General features: G+C 33.4%; 1 protein-coding gene and 1 pseudogene across 1 annotated transcript; both read right to left on the reverse strand.

The window, feature by feature from the left end:
- Window positions 1–7,076: 7,076 nt before the first annotated feature.
- LOC149563810 (calmodulin-like protein 2) lies at window positions 7,077–7,642 on the reverse strand. Its single transcript, XM_089824076.1, has one exon. It carries the CDS (start codon window positions 7,623–7,625, stop codon window positions 7,179–7,181), a length of 447 nt encoding a protein of 148 aa, XP_089680202.1. The 5' UTR covers window positions 7,626–7,642; the 3' UTR covers window positions 7,077–7,178.
- Window positions 7,643–22,091: 14,449 nt separating this feature from the next.
- LOC149563811 (calmodulin-like protein 2 pseudogene) lies at window positions 22,092–23,227 on the reverse strand (annotated as a pseudogene).
- Window positions 23,228–23,815: the final 588 nt, after the last annotated feature.

The raw sequence follows: 23,815 nt of genomic DNA on the forward strand, positions 1-23,815 counted from the left end.
TTTTTGACAAAAAATGGACATACATTCAAAAGAAATTATACATGAAAGGCTTGAACTAGTTCAAATAAAAAATAAATTATATGGTTGTGTAGCTAACACAAAGATCTACAATGCCATGTAACCTAATTTTATCAATGCTCAACCATGAGGGAGCTGGAAGGAGAGCACACAAGAAAAATCAATCATTTTTTGTATGTTTGTAGCAAAACACGTCTCAAACTAGTTTATAGACTCCAAAGCTTTGAGTTGGATCCCCAAGGAAAAACCAAACATTAGGCTTGATAGAATGCAAAGCTTTGAATAGCGCGTGCGCCCTATAGTGCGTACATGCTATAGCATGCATGCGCTATTTAAAGCCTTTTAAATTTACTTCTAAATAGCACATACACACTTTGTAAATTTTTTTTGAAAAGAATGCACGTGCTATAATGCGTACACACTATAGTGTGCATGCACTATGGCTTGGCATACCCAAGCCATAGCATGTGCGCGCTATAGTGCGTATGTGCTATAGCGCGTGCACACTTTTCAAAACTAAAAAGAAAAAAAAAGGTGTCATCTTTTTGGTACCACAACTTGGTGTGCTTACCCTTAAGTTGATTTGAGTACTAGTATTTGTTTGATTGATGAATAGGATTTGATCAATAAATGAGCTAACAAAAGCACCTAGAGAAAAGGTTGAGTTATGGTATGTAAAAAGGAGTACAAAGATTAGTTGAGATGATGATGATATAGTGCATCGATTATCTACTTAAGGTTACAAAGGATGGATACACTGACAAAGTCTAGAAGAACAAGTAAGAAGAATTGAGTCTGCCAAGCTTGATTGAGTGAATAGTAGGTGCTAAGAAAAGTTAGTGCAAGCTAAGCAAAAAATTAGTTGGAGCTGAGAAAAGTCAAAGTTTAGTGTATGCCGAATGATATAGTATAAGATGAGTAAAGTTTAGTTGATGCCAAGCACCAGTAAACTTTAGTGTTTTCCAAGCTATCTAGTTGAAGCCGAGTGAAAGAACAATATGGAAGTCAAGTGACAACATATTGGTGCCAAGTGCCAATATTCTTGTTAAATCATAGATTTGACGAATCTGAGCAGACAATTTTGTTTTCTTGAATTTTGTGAAGAGTGTGGAAGATAACTATGATGAATTGGTGGCACACAATTCATGGTAAACTATTTTGAGGTGAATTCAAAGAGTATTGAAGGAGTAATTTCTAAAAGGGGCTAAAATGAAAAGATTGGTAGATTCATTGAATCTTACCTAATCCCACCTAACCCTAGAATGGATGATAGAGGATGAATGAAAAAAGACCTTAATTTTGTATTTATAGAGATGACAAGTCAGAAGAAAAGTTGGTCATGTTCGAGAATCTAAGTTAGACAAGAGTTCTAAGGTATTTTCTTCATTCAATGACTGAACAGAAGAGATTGCTATTGGAAAGAAAAACAAGAAAGCTTAAGGGTATGAATTCTTGAAGGGTGAACAAGCTATCAGAGTTGAAGTGTGTGAAAGCCAAGCATAATGGAGGATAGAAATGAAGATATGTAATTTTCAAGTGAGTTGTAAATTGTTATCGGATCAAGCCTTACTGATACTTTCCAATCATTGAACCAGTCTAGGATAAATCCTTTGGATTAAGATTGACCTAAAAGTCATTTGTAAATCCTTTAACTGGGTGACATTTGAAGTGAATGATCTAAAGTCCTCCAACAAGGCTCACTCTTAATAGGGTGATTGAAATCCTCTAACCAAGTCACATTTAATGGTGTGTATTGTAACCTTTAACAGGGTTGGCCTTTCACAGGGCATCACTTCAGAAGAGTGAGAATGAGTAGCATGCTACTGGTGGTTTTTCCCAAATTCGGTTTCCACATAAAATCATTGTGTCAAATGTGTTATTGAATCTGTTATGTTTCATTCTTACACTTTTGCAAAGTTGATTTGACAATAACTTACAAAGTTTTAAGTGATTGTATGATCTAATGGATGCATGCATTATGAATATGTTTTATGGATATGGGTTCACTAAGTTGTGAAAAGTTTTATTTGTACATCTAGACCTTAGATAATTGATTCACAACCACCCCCCTCGAGTTATTCTAAAGAATTCCAAAAATTTGTGCAAGAGATTTGTTTCTTGAAGATACCTCATGTGGATGGATAAGATCTACCTGAAATATAACATAACTTATTGAATATATTTTTAAATGTAGTTTTCTGTATGACTTATAATAATCTTATCTATATTCTTTGCTATTGTTCGGTAAAAATTTGAGAAATAGCATATAAAATTTCACTACATTTTATTTCTTCAAATTAAATGTAATTAAAGAAACACTAGAAGACTAAAACAAGGGATTCATAATAATATAGATACACAATAAATTAAAATATCTAAACTCAAGATACAATATTGTGAAGTAATCAATATTTTGGGTTGCTTGTCCCAATGAGCAAGAGTAAATCCCATAATTAGGATCAATTACTTATTTTCTTTATTTACTTGCACAATGATAAAAATAGGGATTTCTTAGATCATTACATGATCTACTTCAATCTCCTGACATGCGATTGTGAAATATCTACATTTTGCTGGTTGACACCTTTTCTTATGATATTTAGTGAGGAAAGAATTTCAATAAAAATAGATCTGGTGTTCAATGGGAACAATCATATGTAACAACATGTTTAATTTATTTATCAACCACCATGATGATATGGAATAAAACCTCGTTCATTTTATTTATAAATCTCTAAAGGAGAAGGGGATCTAGGTGTTTTTTGACTCAAAAGAAGTGGAAATGAGATATTACTTTCTTGCTACACTTGAATAATCCATTAATTATTTTTTAGTTTAGATAATTAAATTTTCTATAATGTGTTGTGGATCTTATAAGTGTTAGACGAATTGGTTATGAATTAACAAATTCCATATTTATTATTCTAGAGTGGAGTTTTTTAAGCCTTTTGAGAAAAAATTATGATTTCCACTTAAAGTTTATTTTTAGGCATGAACTAAGTAATATTTCAACTCAATTTTTTATAGCCACGAGTTAACTTTTCCAAAATTTATACCTATTTTTAATAGATAGAAAATTGATTATTTTAGAATAAAATTAAATAAAAATAATATAGTAATGGCATTCAAATTATAAAATGTAGTGTCATTGAGATCATGTAGCAAGTTATTGATAATATCCTTGCAGTTGTCACTTTAATATGTTTACACTAAAAAAAGTGGATTAGGAAATATTGAAACTGTTCTAGGGTTGAACAAGATTTTGCTAGGATTAGAGAGACAAAAATAACATTTATATGAAAATATAATTAATATATAATAAATTGCACATAAGAGAATACACAACACAAAGATTTAATGTGGTTCACCCAATACCTAGGCTACATCCACCAAACATCAAGTCCAATATTGTAATCTAATGATTTCAACTTGATTACAATTTGTAATCCCTTGCAACTCAATACTGCCACAAGAAGATAATTTTTCATTAGACTTCATAAAGCCCCTAACACTAAGCCATTTTATACAAGATTTTTGTCGCTTACAAAATTAGGGCTAGAGTCAATTACAACATATTGACCCCTAAAAAATTAGCCCCAATTTTTTCATTCATGAGAAATACCTTGATTGAAGAGGAAGGATTTTTTATACAACTTTTCTAGGATTTAAATCAACTCCTCATTTTTCTGAAGCTTTTGTAATATTAAATGTTACTGATTGTGCCAAACATAAAAATACTTCCAAGTGCCTTCTTGTCCAAAATATTCCAGTCCCCATCTGACATATTTGGGTTTTTCTCAACCTTTCCTCCCAATGGCTACCATAAATCCTTCTAATAAATATAGTCCTCCATTTTTATTTCTATAACTGAAAGTTCTATCCATTAAAATTCTCAACCTTCAGCTTATCCTCATCTACCATTGCTCCCACTCACTCGTGAGACTCTCACTAAACCATGAGACTTTCCTATAGAGGATAAATGAAACAACCTTGCTTTGATACCATTTTTCAGGGTTAGATAGACAAAAATAACAATTACATGCAAATGTAATTAATATAAGAAAATAATAAAGTGCATAGAAGAGAACACAAGACACAAAGATTTAATGTGGTTCACCCAATCCTTGGGCTATGCCCACCAAACAACAAGTCATATATTATTATCCAATAATTTTAACTTTTTTACAATTTGTGATCCCTTGTAACTCAATATCGAAGTAAGAAGCTATTTTTTCATCATATTGCATAAAATCCCTAACCCTCCAAAATTAGGCCTAGAGTTGGTTACAATATGTTGACCCTTGAAAAAATAGCCCCAATTATTTTTCATAGGGCTCCGCCCTTAAACCCTTGGTCGGAGCTTGAACCGACCTCAAACCTTGACGAAGATACATGTTAAGTGTACAATACTTAATTGATTAGTCAACATAAGCTAAAAAAATTTACATAGTTGCAAGTAATATTTGATTTCATATGGAGATTCAAATATTAAACAAAAATCAAAATTTTGATTAACATTTGATTGATTGTGAATTCAACCAAAATTTAGGCATGATTTGGTGGAAAAATGACACTAGTTTCATTGTATGAGATGACATTTTTGAGGTATGAGACAAGTATTCCAACAATATAAACACTCACAAGCTCATAGAGGAAGCTTATGAGCTAATTACTATTGGAACATAATAATATTAGGGGTCACACCTTTCCAAAAATTATATCTTGTTCTAATAGAAAGTTATAAAATCTTATTTAGTATATGCTTATAAGTACACCCCATTTGAAATAATTATAATCTAATAGCTATCATATATTTAATTATTTATCCATGAGTTTTATTAAAATGTGTGACTAGTGAGAGTAAAAATTTGGAGATTTATAGTGAGTTGTATGACTATGTGTAAATGATATTTTGGGCCATGTATTGAAAGTAAGGGTATGTATGGTTTAGTATATATAATAGACTACTTGCAAGTGTTTTAATAAAATCATATTTTATGGAGTTTTCCACATGAAAGGTTTTCCCATCTTTATCTTGTATAATGCATTAAATTTATTTCTATACAATTCTTATTTATTAATATTTATATGTTGTTTATAACATGATTTTTCCTAACAATTACAAATAATGTAAGTCAAGGTGCTTGTGTATTTTTAAGGAGGTCTTAACCTTAATTTGTTTATTTGGAGGAGGAAAAGTCGTGTGATGAGTGTAAAGGTTCTAATGCATGAGTATTCCCTTCTTGAGATTATGAAAATCTAATTCAAAAAAGAGTTGATATTGCAATAGAAAGGCATTTGCAAGTTTTTCCCTAAGGGAACAAATTATTATAGGTTCCTATAGCGGTTCTTTAATTATGTCTTAGAATATTGAATACTTATCAATTGTAACTCGAGTTCCTTAAAGATTTAGGATTGTTATTATCTTATTGTTGTAACATGGGTTGTTTTTTTTTAGTCGTTGTTTGAGTTGGTTATCTAAAATAAGTATTTGAATTTTTCCTCTTTAATAGAGTACTCGAAAAAGTTGTAGCTATTGTCTAAAAAAGGGAATGTTGGTCTCTACATTTAGCAAGTCTAATTTTCATAAAGTTCAATTATTATTCCAAATTCTATTAGTTTAGATGATTTATCATTTGTACTAATTATTTTGAACATGCACAATTCTTTCTACTAATTTCTATTAAAGACAACTTAAACATTGAAAATCAATAAATTACAAGAGCTCACACTTCTTAGATATATATTTTGATTACCAATTAGAGTTAATACTCATCATATCTTATGAATATGATGATTAGCACAATTCTACCACCTTTTTGACATTTTACTTTCAACAGTATGAAAAAGTATAAGATAATACATGTGCAACCTTGTAGGAAGGGGACTGATCTAAAGAATTTTCCATCATCCTCTTTTTAATGAACATTTTTTAGATGTCATCTCCTTAATCTATATTTCATAGGATACATTCCAATCAATTATGCTTATTTGTTATCCCTCTTTTCTACTTCTATGGAAACAAATGTCTATCGACATGCCTCGTTGCTCAAAGAATATGATTGATAAGCATATAGCTCACATCTTACACCTTGAACAAAGGATCTATAATTTTTTAAGACACAATAATTAAACATACAAGTTTCTCTATTTAAATGGGCTTACAATTGACGTATGACTTAAACATGACAAAGTAATACAATTCAGAGCAACAACCACTGGAAGCGTCATAATTGAGCCACAAGTCATACTTTAACTAAAAAATCATTTCATTTTGATGGGGGTGGATGGATTGGATCCACAATGATAATTAAACACAAAATACACACTAAAGACACTTACATAAATTATAAAATGATTTCATTGTCTTAATTAAAAACTATTACATTGTGCCTCTTTTATAGAGGTCTTTGATTGTTTCTAGAAACATCTAAATTAATGAACATAGAGCAAATAGACTTTTCTAGAGCTATCTACACAAATGACTTTTAGAACTTTACAGAATTAAATATTAATTTTACCTAACCCTATTCGTAATCCAACAATTTCTAGAATCCTCTATTACGCCTTTACATTTCATTTGAGGGGGAAATTACACATTCCAACACATTTGACATTTGTTGTTGAGCTAACAAAAAAGGCCCCACTTTCGTGAAGTTTGCCTTTCCAAACTGAGCTTAAAATAAGAAACTTACGCAAAACCTATGGCTAGTTTAATAATTAAAGAAAAGGCAGAAATGACTGGTTTCTTTTGTAAAGTCTCTGTAAACTTTTAAGGTGATTAGTGATGTTGGTAAGTAACGCTTTCATAAATTATAAATAGAAAGTTTTGTTTATTTATTATAGTGTTGAGACTCAAACTCCCTATATATTAGATCAACAAAGACACAGTCACTTTTTTAAACATTACACACTAACAAAAAAATTTAAAATTGGAAAAATAAGTCAACTTTGATTATTTAACACTTTTAGTCTATCCCTAACACTCATTTGAACTTTAATACTTTTAAGTTGAGAATCAAGTGTTAGTGCACCAGAGTTCAAACCTGAGCATATGATGATTTTACAGTTTGCAAAGGTACAAGTCGAGCAATAGAAATTTAAATCTGAATGAAGACAACATCACCACCACTGAATGTTTTAACAATGAAGAAATAAAATTATTGATTCATCATGTGCTTAAATTCAGTGAAGCTCAGCACTCCATCGCCGTCCAAATCAACTTGAGAGATAATAAAACTACACTCATCGAGAGTGGCAGAACGTTCCACACCGAGACGACACATCATACGCTGCACTCCCGCTGGAGTAATTCCTACGTCTGAACTTCCCCGAAACATTTTGAACGCCACCGCCATTTCTCTCTCCACCTCGTCTTCCCCTCTCTCTTCACGGTTGAGGCGTAGAAACCCATCCAAATCAATATAACACCCATCTCCCTCGCTATCCAACTCTTTTATCATCTCCCTCACTTCTTTCTCCCCCACCAACACCTCCTCCTCTTTACCCACCACACGATTCGGAGCACTGTGGAGATCAACCCAACTTATTTTCCCATCTCCATCTGCATCCATGCATTTAAACACCTCACACAACTCTTCCACCATTCTTTCTTGTGCTTCACAAGATGATTGGGGCGGCGAAGAGTGGAAAATAGAAAGAGTAGAATCATGAGCAAAACAGCTGCGAGGGGACAAATTGGAGGCCAATTTCAGGGTGCGTTTAGATAAGGATTTAAGGAAGTGCTTCAAAAGTCTTGTGGGTTCCTTCACTTTAAGATAAGTGGAGGATGGCATCGTTACAAGAGAGAAAAACAAGTGATGAATAGAAAAGTGAGTTATAATGGATGGTCATTGAGTGATTCAGAGATTGGGTTAATGTGCGGTGTTAAATAGAAGAAGAAATTAAGAATGTGGAGTTTCCAGGAAACTTCGTAAAGGATGGCCAGCTAATTATGACAAACTTGGCTTTTGAGATGGCTGATGCAACTTTCATTTCGCCTGACCCACCTGTTGAAGGAGCTTTGGATTTTGCTCGCCACATCCAATATATTGTTAACCTATTTTCCTCGTTATTATATATTCCTTACAAATGAGGAATCAATGTCTTTTAAGAGGAGTTTTTGATGCTCATGTTTAGTTAATTCTGGTGAGGACTCATTGCTCAACTTATTTAGAATCATTTGTGGAGCAGATAGTTCCGTAAGGGTCTATTTAGCAATGGAATACAAGTGGAATAGGCATATGTATATTCTTAAAAATTTGAATTCTCTTTGGATGCACCAAATTGAAATTGGAATAGGAATAAAATTGGAATGTGTATTCTAATTTTGGCCCAAAAATGAAGATTTACTATTCCACCTACATAATTGGAATAGGAATACGTATTCCTATTCCAATTTTTTTTAAATTTTAAAAAACATACTTTTTTAAGTCCGTGAATTCCACATCAAACAAGAATAGGAATACGTAACCCCATGTTCTATTTGAGAATAAGTATTCCAGAATAAGTATTTCTATTCCCATTTTATATTCCCGCAGCCAAACAGACTCTAATCTCATGAGTTGGTTGGCATTAAAGAATTATTCTTTATGACTGGTTGGAGTCTTCTAAAATGCTGTAATGATAATTTTTTATTATGTTTGTTTTATAATGCGATCTTGTAAGATTGAGAATTTAAAAGCAATTAATAATAGTTTTTCTTTGATGGGAGCTTTGAACCAGTATCAACACTTATGTGGGCTAAGGTCGGATTTTGAATCTTGGTTGGTGATTAGCAAAGTAGTATAATCCTTAGAATATAATCTAAAATAATAATAAATTAGTTTACACTATTACAAGTAAGATAATTTTGAAAATAAAATGTAATAGGCAAAGCAGTATAGGTCTTTTGAATAAAGTATCATATATGATCATGTCCATAAAAAATGAAACAATGCTTTGGCTTAAGATCAAATTTTGATATTAATAATGATATATATTTTAAACTTCTAGATATAGACTAACTTCAGATGGAACATTAACTTGGTTTTGGTTGCATTTGAGTAAATGATTGTAGATACTCAATTATTGAGCAATATTTTGATAAGACGATATAAATGTTGAATGATAGATTGAATGTATTTAGAAAGCTTCTCCAAGTGCTCACAATAAACTACTTTTTGTTCCACCTCAAGAGCTATCTCTACATTCAAAATTATAAAATATAGAGCAAAGAAACCATTAGATCAAAATTATTTGGTAATTTTCTGATGTAAATTTTTAAATAACTGCAATTTTTTAAATCTATTTAAAATATTAAAAAAATATTTTTTTAATAATAAAATCAAATTAAAAGGTTAAGAAGAACTTTGAAATAGAAAAGTATGTTCTCAATGATTTAGACACTAGCACATCATACAAATGTTCTCCTCCCAAATTATCATCCTTCACTCATCATTCCAAAATGAATGGCTTGAATTTCAAAGCCACTTGAAACTACAAACACATAAAGACAAGAAATGTTCAGGGTCATTTAGGAGTTTTCCTAGTGAACTCCTTTTCTTTAGTCTTTGAACATTCATGGACAACCAAAAGGAAAATAGATAGAAGTGTGTGCTTTCAAATTCTAAATACTTAACTTGATAAAATGGAATACTTGATAATAATGTTAACCTTAGTATACAAGGAGAGCCAACATAACTTGTAAATAACATAACATGGCAATAATTTTTTTTATTTCTACATTGAAGATAATATTTCATATTAAATTTTTTTTTAGAAATAAGGAAATTAAAATAATAGTGTAACTATTAGTATAAATTTTCTCCAAATAAGAGTAAAAGATATAAGTATTAATTTCTCAAGATGCTCAAACCATTGAAGAAGAAAATAAACTAGCACAATAGGCAAGCCTCTTCAGTGAAATACTAAGATTGATAAAAATGTTAATTTTATTTATTTATTTTTGACAAAGTCCACCTAAGAGTGTAAGATAAAGAGTTGTTTGTATAAAAAGTTAAGAAAAAGTCTTTTGAAATTGTTGACTCTTATTTTTTTGTATGAGATATTACTTTATTGTTTAGGCATTATTATATTTGTCATAGGTTATCTATACAAAAATGATCTCTCTCTCTCCCCCCACCCATTTTACCTATATGTTTAGATTGTTATGTTTTTCTCTTCCACTCTATCTCCATCTTTATTTATTTATATATTTTTTCCTATCTCAATGTTTTTGGTGAGTGAACAATGTTTAGTTAACTTTAAGGTACTTGATATTACTATTATGAGATCTTTTGTCAATAAATGTTTTCCATATGTTATTGGGAAGATTAAGAAGGAAATGCACAATGTTTATGCAACCACATACACATTGATGAACGATGAAGTTCAACACAAATTGAAACCCTTCAATAAGAATGAGGAAACAATACGTAAGGACATTTGAAAATGTTTGATTCATCGAGGTAATATATTGGTCATATAAGGATGAAGATTGATATTTTATCATGCAAGTTGAGTATTAGTAATTAAAGGCTCTACAAGAGAAGAACATAGTTTCATTAGAAAAGTGAAAAGAGGTAATATGTAATTTTTGTCTAAGCATTAGTGAATCTTATTTGTTTATTGATGATAATATTGGTATATGACAGAATGTTGAAGAAAATAATTCATTAGAAGATGAATTTAGAAGTGAATAATAAAATGGATATGTGAAGGATGGGTTTATGTATGATCTCTTATTTGATAAAGAGATTGTTGAAGATGGATGTTTTTAAACTAATATTTTTTGTTGAATGAGAAACAAGAATTCAATGGTTATTTTTATAACATTGATGTGAATGTTGAGGATACATATTTTTATAGAAAAATAATATCTTTGGAAGGCATAAAAAAAGAGGAATATGTTGCTTCTATAGAGAGGGATGGGCAATTTTTTTTTGCAATGATTTCAATGAATTAGGTAATTAAAAATTTGGATCTTTTAGCTAAATTAAATTACATTCAAGTTTTTATTTTTCTTGTACATATTGATGGGGAATGGAATACATAACAAGAGGAATAAAAAGATGAACAAACAATATGAGAGACATTTGATTGCATGCAAAACTAGTTAAGCATATTTAGGAAGATGTTCAACAAAGAGGTAAATGTGAAACAATCACAAGAACTACAAATTATATTAATAAGTTTGACTTATTCATTTTTTTTCCTAATATGAGTTTCTAATGTTGGGGAATCCATGTGGAAAAAATTTCCAATTAAAAATTTTAAACTACATTATCATACAAGTTAGATTTGAGGTTTTAAATAGTGAAGTCTTTTAAAGGTTTTATTTTTGAAAATTTGTGACTGATTCTTATAAAATGGAAGGGAGCAAATTGGTGCATCTAGAATTTTTTGTTTTTGATTTTTAGAAGGGGGTAGATCACAACATTGACAATTTTTATAATGAATTCTTAAATAGTTTACACACACACACACACACACACACACACACACACACACACACACACACACGTATAAATAAATAAATATATATATATGTGTGTGTGTGTGTGTGTGTGTGTGTGTGTGTACATATATACATATATATCTATATGTATATACACTTATATATCAATATATACATATATGTACACACACACACACACATATATGCATGTATGTATGTATATGTGCATATATGTATACATATACACACATATAGATATGTGTACACACACACACATAGGAGGAGGATTAGGGGTGTGCCTCTTATATTGTGTGTGTATTTGCTTCAGAGCAGATTTTTATTAAGGAAAAAATAGATATATTTTAGGGCTTTTATAAGAATTGAGAGTCTAAGGAGTAGAGTGTACATAAGGAAGAAGGGGAGTCATGGTAGAAGCGAAGTAGTGGCTAGGGAAAGGTGAGTTATGGACAATTAGCCTTATAATAAAGGGTTGTGTAAAGAATAATTAAAGAGTATAGATGCATAAAGGAAGCTTAAAATATGGGAGCAATAAAGAATCATTGCATAAGGGGATTGCAAATAAATCTCTAGGGGCTAGCATATGTGATGTAACACCCCAACCTTGCTTCCAAACCCCAAGCTTTCTCAGGGATTCCCTAGGTCATTCACCTAACCCACTAGGGCTTCTATGCACCCTATGCTTCCTAGGATCTTGCTCAAGAGATCCTATTCCTTCAGTTGGAGGCACACCAACAAAGTAACATCATTGTTCACTAGCCTTCCCCAGTCCACCATCAACCCTCAAGTCCACCTAGACCTCCAAGGGTGCCAACTAGTCATCTATGGTTTCTTTGGATTCCTTCTAACATCCAAGATCCCAAAAAATTTTGATTTAAGGGGAATATTCAACCCACAAGGCTTCAAACACCAAAATGCTCCAAAAAGGCTACTAGGAATTAGCCCTCCTAAATAGCCAGCAACAAGATTTCTTGGAAAACTTCTTAACAACCCTGCAAAAAAATTATATTTATGGATACCCTTTTCGGAGTACCTCAAGATTTTGTAATTTTCCAACCCTCAAACTGTCCGTACAACCAAAGTACAAAATTTGGCTAAAATGAGGGTTTCAAAGGCTTTATTGCTGTTGTGATAGAAAACCACCTTAGACACCTTTCCAAGACGTCTCCTTTGGACTGGAGAAAGGTTAGACCTTCTCCTTAATCGCTGCGTGTCCGGATTGAGGCATTTGAACTCTCAATTCCCTCCATAGCTTATTTTTCCAACTCTGATCCCTAACCAAGTTGCATTTGGCTTGCCTAGGGCATCACTTTAAAAGTGCTTGCTGATGCTTCCAAGGGCCCTCCTTCCTAGTACATAATGTACATGGACCTTAGTTCCAATTCCCAAAATACTAGAGGTTTCCAATGGTGGGTAGAGGCCCTAAGATCCCATTTTCTAAGTGCAACCTTGTTCAGATCAGCAACTTCGCAAGAACAAAAAGATTTTCTAAACTAATACAAAAAAATTGAAATGATCAAACCAACACTACAAAAAGATGAAAAAAAATATTTTAGAACTTTTCCAACACAAAAATTAGGCCATTCAACCCTCCTCTATTAAAAATTCCTTCAAATGCATAAAATCGGCAACAAAATACTTGCACAATTCGTACAAAATGCAAAACCAACTTGCCCAACCCATGAAAATGGTTGTCCTAACCTTTTTAAAGGATCATCCATCAGTTCCATAACTTTTCTAAACATTTAGGACGTTGCAAACTCAAAAAATGCAAAAAGTTGCTTTTTGCAAGAAAATGTTGTCATGACAACATGACAACATTTTAGCAACTTTTGTTCTACATGGAGTTAGAACTCCAAATTTGGAACAAAGACCAAGTAGACATATAATATGAATAAAATGACTTAAAATAAACTATTCAAAGCCATTGGAACCTTTCTAGACCATTTTAGCCTTTACCGAACCTAAGTCACCTAGTTGACAATAGTCGGCAACTTCTAGCAACTTGGTCACTTTGGGTCTTGCCAAGTCTCCTAAACACACCTAAGGACCACATAGGACCCATTATTAGACTAGTGATGTGGCCAGCATCACTACAAGCCAAAAATAAGGAAATACCTAGGTTTCACACTTAGCCTACCTAGGTGCTCTTGCACCAATATGAGTGCATTGAATTGCAAATGAGGATTGTGTTAATTTGTGTGTAAAAAAAAGAGTTTTTAAAGAGGGAGAGGGGATAACGAATAATATAATTTATAATAATAAAAACATTTTAAATTTTGTTAATGAATTGAGTAATATAGCACTATTTTTTGTTGCAATATTTATGTGGTTAGTACTTAATTCAAGGATTAAAAATTATTTTAAAATTAAAATTAAATTTGATTTTTGTTATACAAGGTTCATATAATGTCAATAAAAAATTAGATTAAGATTAGTTAAGAGTCACGAAACTTAATGACAATCCCACCAACTTACAAGGAAAATGTGAGACCTAGAGAAGGGAGAAGTTATGCTCACAATAGAAAATGGTAATGGACTCATCTATGTAAAATAAAAAACATATTTTTCAAAATCACATGAAATATATTTAAAACCTAACAAACATAATGAAAATAATTACAAGGAGAGAACATGTCTAGCTTTGCCTTGCAACTTTATAGAGAAAATTCTACAGAAGTAATATTAGTTACAATTATCCAATATTTGTCTCCCTAAAGAAAAATAATATAGTTCATAATTTGATGGACCATTACCAAAGTAATAATTAATAAAAACATCAAATAATAGAAGTATAAAATAAAAAATAAACTATGTGACATATATTAGCCTTAGTAGTTGCAATTGATGAGACAATGAATGTTTTAAATATATGATAGAGAAGAAATCAACTTAGGATCTTGCTTGTTGAATTTGATAGATTTTAATTTTATAATGGGCTTGTACATTATGAGAAACATCCATATCATACATGAAAACAACTTAAACAAGCACTTTCAAGGACTACTTATTTACAATTTAATAGGGAGGGTGCTTTTTATTCTTGCCAAACTAAGATACTTTGGATTCTTATCAAATTAAGGTATTTTTAATTCTTATCAGATTATCTTAGTCATTCATTACTTAAAATTTTAACAAATGCTTTCTACAAATCACATATAAGTTATAATTTTGTTTTTGAATGAAGAATTATGTATCCATGAAGCCTTAGGATGTACCTCTTCAACTAAGGACCATATATTGAGTACTACTTTTATTAAACTATTACATCGACTAATGCATAATAAAATAAATAAACATATGAAATTTAAGAAATATTTATGATAGAATCACATGATCTCATAAGAAGCTTCAATTACATGTATGGAGGCATCCAATTATAGAGAGGTCTCAAAAGTATAATACATTTTCGAGATTCATACAATACATAAACCATAACCCCTACGAATGGATAAGTGGCTGTCCAAAATACTAAAGCATAAAATATTTATGGAAAGTTTAGAAGAAAAAAAAAGTGCCCCCCTTAATAAGATATACATTTTGGTTTGTCTTTGTTGTCATGTCCCCTTTTCAAATAATTAAAAAATAATAAACTTTGTTAAGGCAGGCAGGCTCCAAAAAGGTGAAGTTTCGGCAAAAGGGGCTAATCTTTGGAAACCAATGGACTAATAAATAAAAATTATTATTAAATTATATTTTATTAACCCCTCTTGGATGTGATTTAGGGTTATGCCCTCTTTTAAGGGGTTTGGAGGCATTTTGGGCTCATTCCAGAACTTGATTTTTGCTCATTTCTTTGTTGTTCTTCAGAGGCTGCCAAACCTGTGGAGAAGGAGACCCAAGAACGGGAGTTTGCAGGTTTCTAGGAAGGCTAAGAATGGGAGTTTGAAGCCATTCCATGTGCATTCTCATACAGAGTTTGCCTTTGTGCTGAACAGTGCAGTTTTGTGGGTTTTTGGGTGTGTTTTTTGTATGAGTTTGGTGTTTTCAATTGAGTATTTCATATTAGTTTGGGTTGCTGCTGTATATCAGACTTTTAAATGTTAAAATAGAGTTGAATATATTTATTGGGACGTGATTAAACTTCTGAGATAGATTATTAGTGTTTTTGTGGTGTTTTCGGGCATATTTTGTGCTATTTCGGGAGCCCGATGAGCATAGTTTTTGTCCTACATTTTTGAGCTGTTGTGTAAAGGCTATATGGATCTAGAAATGTCAATTTGTAGATTGTTATGCTGCTGAAATTTCTGTAAAAATGTCTATTTTCAAATTTATTAATAATTTGTGAAGTTGTGAAGCTTTTGACACTATTTTCAGCATACCCGATTTGGGGTTTCTTGAAAAATTTGGTGGATCTTTAGAATATTAGTTGTTTGATTTTAAAGATCTGATTTGAGGCTTGAAATATCATGTAAAATCAGAAAAAGGACATTTCATTGGTATCAGAGCCATGATCTTGCCAGCCTGAGGGTTTGTAGAAGTTTGCATGTCAGTTTTAACAACTACCTAGATCTTGCATGTAAGTTTTGACAACTACCCAGATCTTGCATGTTAGTTTTGACAACTACCCAGATCTTGCATGTCATATTCTATGGTTTCATGTTGCTTCTAATCAGTTGCATGTCAAAATTTATGGTCGCATGCAACTAAGTGAAAGAGAAAAAAGATATTTGCAGCGAGAAAAGAATAAAGAAATTTTGATCAAACCTCCAGTTGAAACTAAAAGTACAAAATCCAAGGAAGGGAAAAGTATGGCTGATCCAGATGAGATGGCAAAGAAATTTTTTCAAGAGATCCAAAATACTCAGAAACAAACAGTGGATAGTTTGGCAGAAACTAGAGAGGCTTTGCGAATATTGACAGAAAAACTACAAGGAGTTGCATCTATTAATGAGAAAGGGATCACTTTAGAGGAGCCAAGAAATCTGAAATCCACACCATCTAAATCAACCAAAACTATTTTCTTGCCTAAAGATGAGCCACCAGTACCAAATCCAACCATTAATCTCGTGGAAGAGGTTACAGGTAACTTGATTGCATTAAGAGCTACTTATAATGGCTTAGATGATGACTTTCGTAGTTTGGTTCCTTTTAGAGAATATGTGGATATGATGAACACTTTGATGCCCAAGAAAGAGAATAGGAGGGAGCATGAAATAAGTGGAACAGAGCTCAAAAATAAAATAAGCAAGTTTATAGCATCTACTTTTGATGGAACAAACAAAATTTTAGCTAGAGCATGGCTACAAAAATTACAGACTTTTTTCACACTTAACCCCATGAAGGAGAGTGATGCTGTTCAATTTGCAAGTCTACACTTGGAAGATGCAGCCTATGATTGGTGGTATCATGGAATGACTACTCAAGGTCATGATCAGGTAACTACATTTGATGATTTTAGTCAAAGAGTGATAGACAGATTTAACCTCAAGGATGATGAAGAGTACTTTAAAGAATTGTCAAAGTTGAAGCAAACCAAATCAGTTAATGAGTATATAGAAGAGTTTCAAAAAGTGGTTGTTATGGTAACTGATATGAGTGAAAAGAGGATTGTTTATCTTTTTCTTGATGGTTTAGAAGATTCTGTTAAGGGTTTGGTTAAGGCTTTCTCACCCTCAACCTTACAGGAAGCTATCAAAAGAAGCTTGCAACTTGAAACTTGCGTGCCTATGAAATCAATCACTAATCAAAAACACCCAAATATTTGGCAACATAAGGGAAATTTTCAGAAAAAGACTTTCCCAACACTACCACCAAAAGATGTGATAAATGTGGCAAAAAAGAAGGTAGATGAAGAGACTAGGAGTGAATTACGAAGGAAAAAGCTTTGTTTTACTTGTAGAGAACCATGGGCTCCAGGACACAAATGTTTGGGGAAAGGTCAAGTGCACTATATTGAAGTTACTTCAAAATCCGATTCAGATGAGCATGAGGAATTTCATGATACTAAGGAGGAGGTAGAAGAAGAGAAAGAAAAAGAAATCAACAAGGATGGCACTTTAGCAGCATTATCGGGAGTCCCAAGATACCATCCCTTTCGAATTCGAGGTGTACTAGTAGGGCAAAGGTTGGCAGTTCTTCTTGATAGTGGGGCAACTCACAATTTTATTGATGAGGGATTTGTCATGAAAAGAGGGCTTAAAGCAGAAGATTTTGAGAGATTCAATGTTACGGTAGCTAATGGATTCACTATGCCTTGCACATGGGTGGTGAAACAATTCAAGATGACCATAGGAGATTATGAGTTATGTGATAACTTCTATGTGGTTGGTATTGGGGAGACAGATCTTGTATTGGGTGTTCAATGGTTGCACTCTATCGGAGGCTATTACATGAATCATCAAACTATGGAGTTTAAATTTCATTCCAATGGGAAAGAAGTCATATTGAGAGGTTTATCGAATGGAGCACCTAAGGCAGTCTCTGCAAAGAGGATGGAGAGGACTTTTCGAAGAGGACAAGTAACATGGGCAGTAGGAGTCATAATCCAACCAACAAGCTCTCCAAAGAATCAAGGTAATCTCCATTTTGAAATTCAAAATATTCTTGATAAGCATAGTATAGTTTTCAATGATTTGCCTCCAGGATTACCACTAGATAGAGGTTTTGAACATGTTATAGAGTTAGAACAGGGTGCCAAACCAGTTATAACAACCGCATACCGCCATCCAAGAGGTTATAAGGAAGAAATTGAAAAAACTATTAAAGAACTCCTGGACATGGGATTCATAAGGCCTAGCTCTAGTCCATTTGCATCATCTGTGGTACTTGTCAAGAAAAAGGATGGTACAATGAGAATGTGTATAGACTACAGGGCTCTAAACAAAAAGACCATAAAAAATAGGTATCCTATACCACGCATAGATGAACTCATTGATGAGTTACATGGTGCTGTATACTTCTCAAAAATTGACTTAAGATCAGGGTACCATCAAATCCGAATGAGGAGTGAAGATTTGGAAAAGACTGCTTTCAGATGTCACTATGGGCACTTTGAATTTCTTGTTATGCCATTTGGACTCACTAATGCACCTGCAACATTCCAATCTTGTATAAATAAGGTTTTCAGCCAGCATCTTCGAAAATTTGTTTTGGTATTTTTTGATGATATCTTGATATACAGTAAAACATGGGAAGAGCATCTAAAGCACATAGACACTATTTTGGGAATTTTGGAGCAGCAATCCTTCTATGCTAAGCTATCTAAATGTGAGTTTGGTTTGACAGAGATCCTATATTTGGGACATATTATAAGTTCTAAAGGAGTACAGGTTGATCAACAAAAAATCCAGGCAATTTTGGATTGGCCTCCACCCACTAATCTTACACAGTTGAGAGGTTTCTTCGGGTTGTGTAGCTACTATAGGAGATTTGCCAAGGGATTTTCTCAGCTTGCTGCCCCCTTGACTGATTTGACAAAGAAAGGAGTTTTTTTTTGGACAGAAGAGGTACAAAAAATATTTGATAAGCTTAAGGAGGTAATGAGTTCATGCCCTGTGCTTGCAATTCTAGATTTCTCTTTACCTTTTGTTGTTGAATGTGATGCTTCTGGAGAAGGTATAGGGGCTGTCCTAACTCAAAGGGGACATCCAATAGCATTTGAGAGTAGAAAATTAAATCAATCAGAGAAAGGTTACTCCATCTATGATAAGGAAATGTTGGCAATCATGCATGCACTTCATAAGTTTAGACAATATTTGGTATGTGGGAGATTCATTGTAAAGACAGACCATAATAGCCTCAGGTTCTTCTTGAACCAAAGGGATTTGAATGATCGTCAACAAAAATGGGTAAGAAAATTACAAGCTTATGATTTTGATATTGAATACATGAAAGGAAAGAATAATGTGGTTGCTGATGCTCTCTCAAGAAAGCCCACTTTGTGTTCCTTATCATCTATCTCTGCTGATTGGAAAGTCTCCATAATTTTAGAGTATGCTAAAGATTCCTTTGCCACAAAGATTTTGGATAAGTTAGTGGATGATAACAGGTACAAGGTTGCTGATGAATTGATTTATTACAAGAATAGGATCTTCTTAGTGCCAGGGTCAAAAACTAAGGAGAGGATATTAAGGGCCTTTCATGACACACCTTTGGCTGGTCATCAGGGATACTTCAAGACATACAGGAAAATTCAAGAGCGGTTTTCATGGAAGGGTATGAAGGAGGATGTCCTTAAACACATTAAGGAATGTATGGTATGCCAACAAAGCAAGAGTGAGCAAAATTTTCCTGCAGGGTTGTTGCAGCCACTTCCTATTGCCGAACAAAAATGGGAAAGTATTTCCATGGACTTCATCACTAGGTTGCCCAAGGTTCAAGGTAAGGATTGCATATATGTGGTGGCAGATAGACTAACTAAGTATGCACATTTCTTTCCTATCACATCTGATTTCAAGGCATCACAAGTGGCCGAATTGTTCTTCAAGAAAATTTTTAGATTACATGGTTTGCCTAGAAACATTGTTAGTGACCGGGACAGTAGATTCCTCAGCTCTTTTTGGAAGGAGCTATTTCATTTGGCAAGAACTGAACTCACTCCCAGTACTAGCTATCACCCTCAAACGGATGGACAAACAGAGATAGTTAATAAATGGATAGAGGGATATTTGAGGAACTATGTTTCAAATCAACAACATGCTTGGGTGAAATGGTTACACCTAGAGGAGTATTGTTACAATACATCTCATCACATGTCTATTGGTATGCCTCCTTTTCGTGCTCTTTATGGTTATGATGCCCTTTCCTTTGTTGATCTAATACTTTTTGATAGCAGAGTACCCGCAGCAAGTGATTTCGTCAAGCAAAGCCAAGACATAATAAGGTCCCTCAAGGATAACCTACAACATGCATAGAACCAACAAAAGATATATGCTGGCAGAAAAAGGATTGAAAGATCTTTTGAGGTGGGAGATTTGGTATTTGTTAGGTTGCAGCTATATAAGCAAAGCACCTTGAAGAGGAGTGGGGTAGAGAAACTCAAGCCAAGCTTCTATGGGCCTTATAAAATCATCAAGAAGGTAGGAGAGGTAGCTTATGAATTGGAGCTCCCACCAAACAGCAAAATACATAATATTTTCCATGTTTCTTGCCTAAAGAAGGTTCTAGGACAACAAACCATAGTATCTACAGAATTACCACCTCTTGATGATGAAGGGAAATTAGTTTTGATACCAGAAGAGATTTTGGATACAAGAGAGAAAAGATTGAGAAACAGGAGCATCATAGAGCATTTGGTCAAATGGAAAGGATTACCCCTAGAGGATGCAACTTGGGAGGGAGCACATATTCTTGAGAATTCCAACCTTCATTGCTTGAGGAAAAGCAATATTTGGGAGGGGAGGACTTGTCATGTCCTATTTTCAAATAATTAAAAAATAATAAACTTTGTTAAGGCAGGCAGGCTCCAAAAAGGTGAAGTTTCGGCAAAAGGGGCTAATCTTTGGAAACCAATGGACTAATAAATAAAAATTATTATTAAATTATATTTTATTAACCCCTCTTGGACGTGAGTTAGGGTTATGCCCTCTTTTAAGGGGTTTGGAGGCATTTTGGGCTCATTCCAGAACTTGATTTTTGCTCATTTCTTTGTTGTTCTTCAGAGGCTGCCAAACCTGTGGAGAAGGAGACCCAAGAACGGGAGTTTGCAAGTTTCTAGGAAGGCTAAGAATGGGAGTTTGAAGCCATTCCATGTGCATGCTCATACAGAGTTTGCCTTTGTGCTGAACAGTGCAGATTTGTGGGTTTTTGGGTGTGTTTTTTGTATGAGTTTGGTGTTTTCAATTGAGTATTTCATATCAGTTTGGGTTGCTGCTATATATCAGACTTTTAAATGTTAAAATAGAGCTGAATATATGTATTGGGACGTGATTAAATTTTTGAGATAGATTATTAGTGTTTTTGTGGTGTTTCCAGGCATATTTTGTGCTATTTCGGGAGCCCGATGAGCATAGTTTTTGTCCTACATTTTTGAGCTGTTGTGTAAAGGCTATACAAATCTGGAAATGTCAATTTGTAGGCTATTATGCTGCTGAAATTTTTGTAAAAATGTCCATTTTCAGATTTATTAATAATTTGTGAAGTTGTGAAGCTTTTGGCACTATTTTCAGCATACCCGATTTGGGGTTTCTTGAGAAATTTGGTGGATCTTTAGAATATTAGTTGTTTTATTTTAAAGATCTGATTTGAGGCTTGAAATATCATGTAAAATCAGAAAAGGGACATTTCAATTGTTTAAGCATTGCATGCAAATAGTGACATTCAACATTTGATACTTTAAACTATCCTTTGAACTATGCATGTATTAAGTTATTTGACAACCACCTACAATTATATATTAAAAATTATCACCCATAAATATGGTCAACAAATTGTCCAAGAACTTGTGAAATAATAGCACGTGCTAATCCTAAATCTTTATCAACTATGCATTATTTTCTCTCGAATCATTGAATTCTATGTAGTAATAGGAAATGGATGCAACTATTCCACACAAAATAGTACTTCATAAAAATCCATACAAAACCCTAATATCAAATATTACAATAATATTTGCATGAAAATATCATTCTGCATACCACTAGAAATCATTGCACTAAAACTGAATGACACGATGACATTTTCATAATCTACCTCCACAATTCTATAAATATAGATAAAATTTGATAAAAGCATATTAAATTATTGTCCAATAATTTTATTTTATGTGAAAAAAAAACCAAAATCTTTAAGAAAGCAAAGGAACCCCTGCTTTCATCATGCCTAAGAAAAGGAAGGAACTCACTCCTTTCATCGTGCCCTAGAAAATAAGCATCTCCTCAATACCATAGAAAAATCCTAAAAATTTGATGAAAGCATAGGATTTGAATTTTCACAATCTTACCATTTTATGTGGAATAAAACAAGATCTTTCAAGGAAGCGAAGGAGTCCCACCTGTCATCATGCGCTTGAAATCATTCAAGTTAATGACTCCATCCCCATCCAAATCAACTTTTGAAATAATGTCAGTACACTGATTAATGGAGAGAGATCTTTCCACACCCAGTCTGGACATTGTACGCTGCAGAGCTCGTGGAGTAATGGCCGGCGAAGTCCCCTGGAACATCCTGAAGGCCGCTTCCAACTCTTTCTCACTCTCCTCCTCTGCCTTCTCCTCACAATTCAGCCTTATAAACCCATCCAAATCAATACGCCCATCTCCATCACACAACTCTTTCATCATCTCTTTCAATTCCTCCTCCTCCGCCTCCTCACCAACACAAGCCAGAGCGCACTGCAACTCCACCCATGAAATTTTTCCATCTCCGTCCGAATCCAAATACCGGAAAACATCTTTCAGTTCTTCCACAAAGCCGTCGGTGGATTCAAAAGACGATCTTGGCGGCGGAGAATTGAAAGAGACCGCAGAAGGAGGAGGAGAAGCCCGCTTTCGAGGCGACAAATTGGAGGCCAATTTCACCGTGTTTTTGGAGAGCGATAAGAGCAGGCGTTTCACGGCTCTTGTGGGCGACATGGGCATCTGCAAATCGCAGTGAAATGAAACCACAGCGGGTGAATTCAATCTTTCTGGCTTCAGTTTACGATACGGGGATAAAATTTGTGAAGAAGATGGTCCTGAAACGTTCGATTCCGTCTTCATTTTTACACAAAAATTTGATCAAACAGATGATTAACGGAACGCTATAAACTGTTCAATTATTTGGAAGAACAGTGTGATGGAAAGATTGGATTTTGATAACTGTTCAATTATTTGGAAGAACAGCGGGATGGAAATGTTGGGTTTTACATGTAGAGCTTAAGTAGGCGAAGAATCGTATTCTTTGTCTTCGTTTGTGGGTTTCGCGGAAGGAGAGTATGACGTTGAAAGCCACATTCTGAGGATTTTGAAATCATAATTCAAAGCATGCTTGCGGATTCCACTGGCCGACTAAATTTTTTTAAGCAGGATGGAAGTTGCAAGGAAGTTGCGGATTTCGTCGTTCTATCTAATTTTTTGAGTCAATTGTACTTTTAAATTAGTTTTCACGGGTTTACTTAATTTTCAAAGGATATACGGTGAGGATGGTGGAGAAAATTGAGGAATAGGGAACGTTCATAAAAATGACGTTGACTCCATGCGCATCTAATAGTTTATTTGTCTTGCACTTGCAAGTGGGATGTTGCCCTAGGTTTATATCACTTTCCATGTTTAAAATCCCCTCTCATCTCTTTTAAAATGCGTTTCTAGGGAATATTGGAAAGAGGAAGAATTAAATTATCAAAACTTTAATTATAAAATCATTAATATTATATAGATTCTAAATGCTGAATAACTTTCTTAGGCTTTCAATGTTTACAATAAT

This window comes from Cupressus sempervirens, chromosome 4, assembly GCF_028749045.1.
Source record: "Cupressus sempervirens isolate cs-2001-9-10 chromosome 4, ASM2874904v1, whole genome shotgun sequence".
Lineage (NCBI taxonomy): Eukaryota > Viridiplantae > Streptophyta > Pinopsida > Cupressales > Cupressaceae > Cupressus > Cupressus sempervirens.